Source organism: Nematolebias whitei, chromosome 2 (assembly GCF_014905685.2).
Source record: "Nematolebias whitei isolate Nwh7 chromosome 2, NemWhi1, whole genome shotgun sequence".
NCBI lineage: Eukaryota > Metazoa > Chordata > Actinopteri > Cyprinodontiformes > Rivulidae > Nematolebias > Nematolebias whitei.
The window spans coordinates 51,490,494-51,500,756 of NC_056499.1; the positions used below are offsets into that span (position 1 = coordinate 51,490,494).

The 10,263-nt window shown below is 39.5% G+C and overlaps 1 protein-coding gene across 1 annotated transcript in view; it reads left to right on the plus strand.

The window, feature by feature from the left end:
- The window catches only part of cngb1a (cyclic nucleotide gated channel subunit beta 1a), a 48,479-nt gene that overhangs the window by 3,677 nt on the left and 34,539 nt on the right, over positions 1 to 10,263 (plus strand). The window contains exons 3-6 of the mRNA XM_037694784.1: positions 270 to 478; positions 577 to 627; positions 1,783 to 1,869; positions 1,944 to 2,008. Coding sequence (XP_037550712.1) covers positions 270 to 478; positions 577 to 627; positions 1,783 to 1,869; positions 1,944 to 2,008 — 412 coding nt within the window. The remainder of the gene's footprint in view (positions 1 to 269; positions 479 to 576; positions 628 to 1,782; positions 1,870 to 1,943; positions 2,009 to 10,263) is intronic.

The window sequence follows — 10,263 nt, forward strand, 5'->3', positions numbered from 1 at the left end:
TATATATATATAACTGGTATTTGGGTTAATCTGGGGTTTGGGCAAAGACTGTCTGGGGTAAAAATAGCTTTTAATGTAGAGACCAATGTCTTGGGTAAGGGCTGGTGTTTGGTTAGAGACAGATGTTTAGGCAAAGTCCAGTGTCTGAACAAAGACACTACAAATTCTACATATTCTGATCCGTATACAGATTGGTGTTTGATGCCTGGCTAAAGATGAGCGCCTGGTTAAATTCTTGTTTTTTGTACTCGGGTTTTCTGCATCTTTAGATCTAATTTACGTGATCTGGCTGTTCTTTGTGGTGGCGGCGTGGAACTGGAACATGTGGCTGATCCCTGTCCGCTGGGCATTCCCCTACCAAACTACTGAGAACCTCCACCTGTGGCTGCTGGCAGACTACACCTGTGACTTCATCTACATTGCCGACTTACTGATCTTCCAGCCCAGACTGCAGTTTGTCCGTGGAGGAGATATAGTGGTTAGTGGATACAAAGAAACAGACGTCTTCTTGGTTTTATCAGCTCAGGAACAGAACTGTCAACCTGTTTGAACGTTTTTTTTTATTATTATTTACAGTGCGATAAAAAGGACATGAGGGAACATTACATGACCACTGAGAGGTTTAAGGTGAGAACTAATCAATCCACAGGAAACCTCTATTTTACATAAATATGTATGTTTATTATGTTTTTAAATAAGCTTCATATCTTATAAGAAACCAATATTAAGTGTTTGTGGACCGTTTGATTCAGCTTTTTCAAGTATATGGAGACACTGAACACAGTTATAACAAAGTAGACTTTTGGATGGCTATGGTGGTATGGCCTCGTTTACAGCCATACCACCCTGAACTCGTCCGATCTCATATGATCTCAGAAACTAAGCAGGGTCAGGCCTGGTTAGTACTCGAATGGGAGACTCCTAGGAAAACCAGATGTGGGCTCTGGGGTCGAGATGATGTAGAGGTAGAACAGCTGACTTGGGACCAAAAAGTTGCAAGTTAACTCCCCACCATTCCCACACGTCGTGGTGTCCTTGAGCAAGACACCACGACCTAACTGCTTGCCGGGTGCTGACATAGCCGCCCACTGCTCCACCTGGAGGTATTTCACGTGTGATGGGTTCAATGCAGAGAACTAATTTCTAAGTAACTAATTTCATCATTGTAAAACATACGACGATACATAGCTCGTTCATTCGTTCATTAATTTGTTTGCTTGTTTGTTCATTCTAAGCCTCCAGGGAAGCATAAAACCCTGCTGTAGTTGCAATCTGTAGCTGGCATCTTCAGCACATCTTCAATTTAAGTTAATTTGTGTAATTCTGCAGTGCTGGAGCTAATTGACACATCACAGGAGCTCTCCCCTGACAGAAAAAATTCAATTCAGTTTATTTATAAAGTGCACTTTTATTTATTAACCTTTATTTAACTAAGCAAATCCCACTGAGATCACACATCTCTTTTGCAAGAGAGGCCTGAAAGCAGACTAACATGCATGTTCTTTGTCTGTGGGACGAAACCAGAGTATCCAGAGAAAACCCACACAAGCACGAGAAGAACAAACTCCACACAGAAAGACCCCAGTCTGCAGAGTAGCGAGGTCAACATGGGCCAGAGTTGACAGGCAGCTGGGGCTTGATGTTCTAGATTTGTTTAAAGCTGATTAAAGTTGTTTAATCTGAAGAATTATTCTTATTCTGCTGTGAGTTTGACTGTGCAGATAAATTTGTTTCTTTTTGTTGTTGCCGTTTCCAGCTGATGAAAGTTTCTGTTTTCTTCAGATGGACGTCCTCAGTCTGTTTCCCATGGAAGTATTTTACCTCTTCACAGGAGTGAACCCTCTGTTGAGGTTCCCTCGTCTGCTGAAGGTCAGCTGATGTTTCTCAGCCTCATTCAGCTCCACTTCTCAGAATAAACAGCTGATCATTGCTTCTTTTTTCAGTACATGGCTTTCTTCGAGTTTAACGACAGAATGGAGGCTGTCATGAAGAAGGCGTACATCTACAGGTGAAGAACAACACACAGAAATAAAACAGAGTTCTGGTTTCCCTGTTTCAGTAGAAAGTCAAGTTTATTCGCTTGTCATTTCAGACAAATGCCCCTGACCTTTGGTTTCTGTTTGTTAGTGGTCCAAGCCCACAGAACAATCGTAACTGATTTATGCTTAAACTTTTGTTAAAATGCATATTTTCCACAAGATTTTTTGCTAACAAGACAGACAGAACACAAACATGGGCAAAAACAACATGCAGTACGATCATGAGTTGTGCTTAGTTTGAACTCAATGCAGGTAGGACTCTGAGAACTCAAGAGATAAATAATATTTATTTAAATAAACAAAAGGCCACCAAAACTCACCCACTGAGCGTAATAAGGAGACACGCAGGAAAACAGACATGACGTCTTCCATGGACAGGGGAACATCTTCTTCTTCTTCTTCTGTGAGGTTTTACGGCAGCTTACATCCCGCAAGGTGTATTACCGTCATCTAAAGGTACTACTTAGAACTAGTAGTTATAAGTGCTCCGATAAACTTAGATTCTCTTGTATAAACCTGTTGTCCTCAGGAAATACATAAAGTATTTGCATCCATATTTACTGGATCCCCATTCTAATATGCTTTTCAAACATATAGGACTTGTTACGTCATTTGTCATTTGGTCCAGTAGACGTTTCCTTTCGGTTGAATATTTTAAACAGTCCAAAATAACATGTTTAACAGTTTCTGTACTTTGGCAAAAGTCACAATGTCCACTATTATGTTTCCCTATAATAAACAAAGTACTGTTCAGATTTGTATGACCTATTCTTAATCTTGCTAATATAGATCCCTCCCTCCTATTTCCTCCACAATACCTTGAACTGTAGACTGTATTCTGTACAGGTCCTTCTCAAAAAATTAGCACATTGTGATAAAGGTCATTATTTTCCATAATGTAATGATAAAAATTAAACTTTCATATATTTCAGATTCATTGCACACCAACTGAAATATTTCAGGTCTTTAATTGTTTTAATACTGATGATTATGGCATACAGCTCATGAAAACCCAAAATGCCTGTCCCAAAAAATTAGCATATTTCATCCCACCAATGAAAGACAAGTGTTTTTAATACAAAAAACGCCAACCTTCAAATAATCATGTTCAGTTATGCACTCAATACTTGGTCGGGAATCCTTTTGCATGAATGACTGCTTCAGTGCGGTGTGGCATGAAGGCAATCAGTCTGTGGCACTGCTGAGGTGTTATGGAGGCCCAGGATGCTTTGATAGCAGCCTTAAGCTCATCCAGAGTGTTGGGTCTTGCGTCTCTCAACTTTCTCTTCACAATATCCCACAGGTTCTCTATGGGGTTCAGGTCAGGAGAGTTGGCAGGCCAATTGAGCACAGTAATACCATGGTCAGTAAACCATTTACCAGTGGTTTTGGCACTGTGAGCAGGTGCCAGGTCGTGCTGAAAAATGAAATCTTCATCTCCATAAAGCTTTTCAGCAGATGGAAGCATGAAGTGCTCCAAAATCTCCTGATAGCTAGCTGCATTGACCCTGCGCTTGATTAAACACAGTGGACCAACACCAGCAGATGACATGGCACCCCAGTGACTGTGGAAACTTGAGAATGGACCTCAAGCAATGTGAATTCTGTGTCTCCTCTCTTCCTCAAGACTCTGGGACCTTGATTTCCAAAGGAAATGCAAAATTTACTGTAATCAGAGAACATAACTTTGGACCACTCAGCAGCAGTCCCAGGTGAAATGCTTCTGACACAGTCTCTTGTTCAAGGGTGGCTTGACCTGGGGAATGCGGCACCTGTAGCCCATTTCCTGCACACGCCTGTGCACGGTGGCTCTGGATGTTTCTACTCCAGACTCAGTCCACTGCTTCCGCAGGTCCCCCAAGGTCTGGAATCGGCCCTTCTCCACAATCCTCCTCTGGGTCCGGTCACCTCTTCTCGTTGTGCAGCGTTTTCTGCCACACTTTTCCCTTCCCACAGACTTCCCACTGAGGTGCCTTGATACAGCACTCTGGGAACAGCCTATTAGTTCAGCAATTTCTTTCTGTGTCTTACCCTCTTGCTTGAGGGTGTCAATGATGGCCTTCTGGACAGCAGTCAGGTCGGCAGTCTTACCCATGATTGTTGTTTTGAGTAATGAACAAGGCTGGGAGTTTTTAAAAGCCTCAGGAATCTTTTGCAGGTGTTAAGAGTTACGTCGTTGATTCAGATGGTTAGGTTAATAGCTTGTTTAGAGAACCTTTTCATGATATGCTAATTTTTTGGGACAGGCATTTTGGGTTTTCATGAGCTGTATGCCATAATCATCAGTATTAAAACAATTAAAGACCTGAAATATTTCAGTTGGTGTGCAATGAATCTGAAATATATGAAAGTTTCATTTTTATCATTACATTATGGAAAATAATGACCTTTATCACAATATGCTAATTTTTTGAGAAGGACCTGTAGAAGATAATTTAATCCATTCTAAAGCCAGATAAATGGCATACAGTTCAACTGAAAACACATTTAAAAAATCTGATGTGCGCTTACCAATTCCAATTTTATATTTTGGGACAACAACAGCACAACTAGTTCGACCTGATTCAGGATCTTTAGATCCATCTGTAAAAACCTGTACGTACTAAGGATAATTCCCATCCACAAAACAGTTGAATAAACTGCACAGTTCTGCTTTCTTGTTTCCTTTCCTAATTTGCAGCAATTCTGTGTCCACTTGAGGTTCTTTCATTAGCCAAAAAGGAACAGTTGACCAGATGACATTTGGACTAAACACAACTTCAGAAACACCCAATGATCTTGCATATTCTGCTCCTACCCATCCAAAGCTTAATGTTGTTTTCTATGCCTTTCCCATGACTCCTTTAGTACAGATTTAGTTGGATGACTATCATGGGGTCCTTTAAGATGAATCCAATAATTAACCAGTAACTGTTTCCTTCGCAGACACAAAGGCATCTCCCCTGATTCAACTAAAATTGCACACACTGGTGAAGTTTTGACAGCTCCAATACATAATCTAAGTGCTTTAGCCTGGATGACCTCTAGACGCTTTAGAGACGATTCAGCTGCGGATCCGTAAACTATACATCCATAGTCTAGTCTGGACTTTATCAAGGATGTATAAATGTGTTTCAATGATAAGAAATCTGCTCCCCAAGTTACTCCCACCAGACACCTCATAACATTTAAAACCTTCTTACACTTATCAATAATCCAATCAATATGATGATTCCAAGTCAAATGAGAGTCAAAATAAACACCTAAGAAACGAAAAACATCAACTATCTCTAAAGTTCTTCGATACAATTTCAAGTTAAATTCACCTCTATTCCTTTTCCTAGTAAATGCGGTCATTTATTTACAGAATCAAAGTTTAACATCACACATTTACATTAATTTGGCAAATTGAAAAATAACAACATGGCTAATTTAGCAAGCTGTACAATTAGAAACCATACGGCGATGGTTTTCTCACTTCACAACAGACATTTCTGAAAATATCTGGAATGATTTCTAGCAGATAGAAGAGTTTTAAAGATGGAAAATGAAGTTTATCTTGAGAGAGATGGGTGAGGGAATTTGTCTGTTATAACCAGAACAACACGCTCCTTCTAGACCAGCTTAACCCACGGTACACTTTGGTTGAGATCGACTCTTTACCTTTGCAGATGATAGTTTCAGCGTTGGTGTAGAGCTTTCCTTTCAACTCTTCCAGCGTCTCCGTAAGAACAGCTAAACCTCAGGAGTCGTGAGATCATCCTAGAACAGACTTCTTCATAATTCCTCTGAACTTCTCTTGTTCAGCTTAGTCGCAGATGTCCTGAGCATTCTGGACTCTGCTGCTCTCGGAACCAACTCACAGCATTCTCTCAGCGTTCTCCTCAGCGTTCTTGCCAGAACTGCCGAGAACTTCTCAGAACTTCCCAGAACTTCTCAGTTCTTCAGCACTTCTCAGTTCTTCTTCTGAACTAGGAAGTGTTGCACCTTTTAAAAGAGGTCACTTCCGGTTCATTTGAGACCTTTCTGATTGGTCGGTGGACCAACAGAGGTGTGTTTTTGTGATGTAAGAGGTTATTAAAAGTCAAGGAAAAAAGATTTGATTGTTTAAGAACAGACAGAAGATTGCTATGAAGATTCCAGACTTCGTGGAGTCAATTCTCTAGTATCTGCCTGAAAAAGTTAAACATGACATTTATTTTTCAGTAAACTTGCAGTTGACCGAAACTTGACCTTTGACCAACTTACACAACTTGCTCATTTCAGACAGACGATCAAGAAATTGAATCATTACTCTGTAACATATTCTAACTTGATTTCCACTTTGAATGAGGATTAAAAATCATTATTACTGTTTCACAGTTGATTTTGTAGTGAACCAGATGACCTGATGATCTGACCCTCATCTGACCCTGATGACCTCAAATCTACCAGATGGACAGAGACTGTTATTTTCATTGATCTGAATAAGTCTGAGCCATCTGATGACTTTCTTTCTTGAATTAATCAAGCAGAAAAGACAATCCTCTATAATCATTACTGTTTTACAAATGTTTTGATAATCAAATTGTGTTAGTTTCACTCAATGCTTACAGGTTGAAAAGAACTACTCATTTTTATTTTACATAAACAGTAAGTAATGATTTTTGTTCCTCATTCAAAGAAGAAATCACCTGAATATGCATTTCTTGATTTTCTGTCTGAAATGAGCCAAGCTCGTAAGTATGTGAAAGGTTGGTTTTCGGTCAACTAAAATGTTTACCGAGAAAGATGTCATGTTTAAACTTTTTCAGAAGATTACCAAGAGTTGACTCCACGAAGTCTGCTCTCCTGCAATAATCTCTCTGTCAGTTGTTAAAACAATCTCATTCTCTGACCTTGGCTTAGATAACATCTTACGTCACAAAACCACTCCTCTTTCTGGTCCATCCACGAATCAGAAAGCTCTGAAGTAAACTCGGAAGTAAACTCATTTAAAATGTGACAACTTCCCGGTTCTTAGAGTGCAGTAGATTCCATGGAGTGCAGTCGGTTCCAAGAGATTCCAGAGTTAGAGTTATGGAGAGTTTTGGAGTTGGAGTCTGAGAAGATCTGAAAGAGTCTGAGAGCTGCTGACAATGAAGAGTCAGAGTTGCCGAGAATCCAGAGACGTTTTGGGATTATAATTCTGTTTTGAACTAACCACGCACGACTCTCCAAGGATTTTAGCTGTTCTCAAGGAGACGCTGATATCAGTCTGAAGGATTCTTACTGAGGTGATCTATCGTCAACAAGGTAACGGTTTCTTCTTCGACTAAAGTGTACCTGGGACAAGCTGAGATACCTGATGGGAGCGTGCAATTTCTGGTCAAACAGATTAAATTCCCTCACATATTCCTCTGTAAGATAAAATCTCCAGTTCATCTTAAACTCACCTCTCTCTCATAAATCAGTACAGATATTTTTAGAAATATCTGAAGCAAAGTCCTCAAATCACCGCCGAGTGATTTGAAGTTCATTATTTGTGAAACTTGTCTGTTATTATTTTCATATTTTGCCAAATTAATGTAAATGTTTGATGTTAAACTTTGATTCTGAAAATAAATGACTCCATTCATTTGATGGGTCAAAGATAATAACGTCTCTCGTTCGCATTTCTGTTAAAATTCAATGCACGACATTACAGTCAGAAAGATGAAGAACTCGTGAATATTGTATGCATATATACCACATATATTTGTACTACAACAAGTGACACGTACCCACGTGACTCACTACAAACTGGTGGCCCGCACGCTTCATAAATGACTGTAAAAACGTGTAAGATTGATTTTTTAAATGTTGGCATGTTGAAAAAGTAACGGTTTGTCAGCTGTGCTGAACCGCAGCTGGAGCTGCACCGCCTGAAACTTAACGCTGCATGTTCTAAGCGTTGGGCTAGTAATGTTTTAAAAGCTGAAATTGTGTCATTGAGTCTTTATGAAAGCTGAATTTGTACGTCTGTTACGTGTAACTAAGAGCTGATGAGCTGTGGAAGACGTTATTCTGTTTAAAAGTACGAGGTTCTGCTAAGACCCGGCTGTGGGTTCGGTTCTGTTCAGTTCGAACGAGTATTTTGAATAGATGGATAAACGTTTTAAAAGCTGAGTGCCGCCTCAGGACACAGTTAGGAGTTGTTTCGTTACAATTTTTAACAGAAAAAGTGCATTTTGATGGTTTAAAAGACGAAAAAGTGACGAACTATTTTACGCTAATCTAACTTGCTAGTTGGAGAAAACGCTTCCTGATTGGTTGAATTCGCTGTTGTGGAGCGCTCTGATTGGTTGAGAAGGCTGACTGGCGTGGCTACGTCACTTCCTCTCACCCTGCGCTGCTCTGTCATTGGCTGATTGACGTGTCAATCACGTCACCCGGAAATGAAATTCGTTTTCATAGGGAAATAAAATCTGCTTTTTAAAGCTGAAAAGTAACTTTAAAGTGGTTTTGACACGCTGGTCAAGTGCTTCGAAGCACACTCGCTGAAATTTTGTCACGTTAGACTTTAAAATTCGTCATAAAATGATGTTTTTAAACAACGCTAGCGATGCTAATTTTAAGCTAACGACCGGGGCCTTAACTACGCTTAAAATCACTAAATGAAGCTGCTATATTGTTCCAAAAACACATGTTCAGGCTAAGAAGTCGTGTTTGTTGAAATTTTGCCACGTTTGTGTAAAAAATCCGTTCAGAAATGTTGATTTTAACCGAGTTTAGCCGAAGCTAACTTCAAGCTAAGCGGCTAACAACAGGATGTCAACCGAACGCCACAGGAAGTTATAGCTCCCCTAGTGGATAACACAAACAGTGTCTGAGTTAAGATTAGTAAGGTAAGGCTGACATCTTCTGGACAACCTTGAGAAGACAGGTTTCACTCGCTTTTAGGTCTAAACAGTGAAATTAAACGTTTTAATCTTTCTAAAAGCATTTTCGAGTCAATAAACGTTCCTTAAAGCTGAAAATTACTGTTATCTTGCATTTTAAAAGTTATAAGGTATTTATGCAAACGAGCATTCACCAAAACAGTTTTATTTCACTGGTAATCCCTTAAAACTAAGGTACAAAAATAAACATTAACTTTTTAAAAATAGAAACAGTTACAGATTTTCACAAAGTTGGAAAAAGTTTACTCATTTGCTAAAAGGATAGTGCACGTTTAATTGATAAATCACTAAATAAAAGTAAATACATCAGACAAAGAGACTTTGCTGATTTTATTTATTTTGAAAAACCTAAAACATTAAAATTCTCCTGTTTAATCTTTAAATAGAAGAAAAATGACAAGCAAAGAAGATGAAGACAACTTTTCAAAACCAACAAATGATGAGATCATTTTGGGGGCCTTACATATCTTGACAAATCCACTAATTGGCAAAGAAATACAACAATTAGAACAACTTGATGAAGCTCAAAGACAAGAAGAGCTGAAAAGTTTGGCCGCAGGAACATTACATACAGAGAGTAAAAAGCTTAGCCTTGAACGGTTAGCAAAAATCTCTCTGCTTCTAAAAGCTGAATTGGATGAACGGTCGGAACGCCTTGACTGGATGTCTAAAACACATGAGAAGGATCTCTCAGAAATGCAGGCGTCACTAGAAGCAAAATCTTATGAAAAGATTAAAGAAATAGACCGTCAGTACAAAGCCACGTGTGCAGATAACGAGGTGCTACAACAACAGTTGCAGCTTGCAAAAACTGAACTGGAACAATGCAAAATAGATAAACAAAATCTACAAAAGCTACATATGCGCTTAGAAGGTGACTACTGTACATCCCAGGAACATTTAAAAAAATGTGAGGCGAAACTAATAGCAGCAATAGAAAAAGGTCAGAATGTTGTTCAGGGTGACCTGGAATCCAAACCAGACCTTGAACAAAGTCGGACTAATACACCAATTACTCAACGACCTCTTTACTCACACAGTGCTTTTAGACCTATCCAATCACCTACACAAACGGGCAGAGTAACACCCCCACAACTGATCACGCATGTGAGACCATTGATATCTTCTCCATCAATGGATGACTTGCAAAAAATCTCAAAATATGTACAACGTTTCATCCCTGAACCGTTGGGCTCCGCTGGAACAAAAGCGTACCTCAGAGATCTGGATTTCAGATTGAGAGCTTATCCAAACGCTACGGTAGAAGATAAAATCAGTCTGATACGACTCACTTCGGACAGAGAGGTGTTTACCTTCATCGAGCGTCTACCAGATGCAACGAGAAG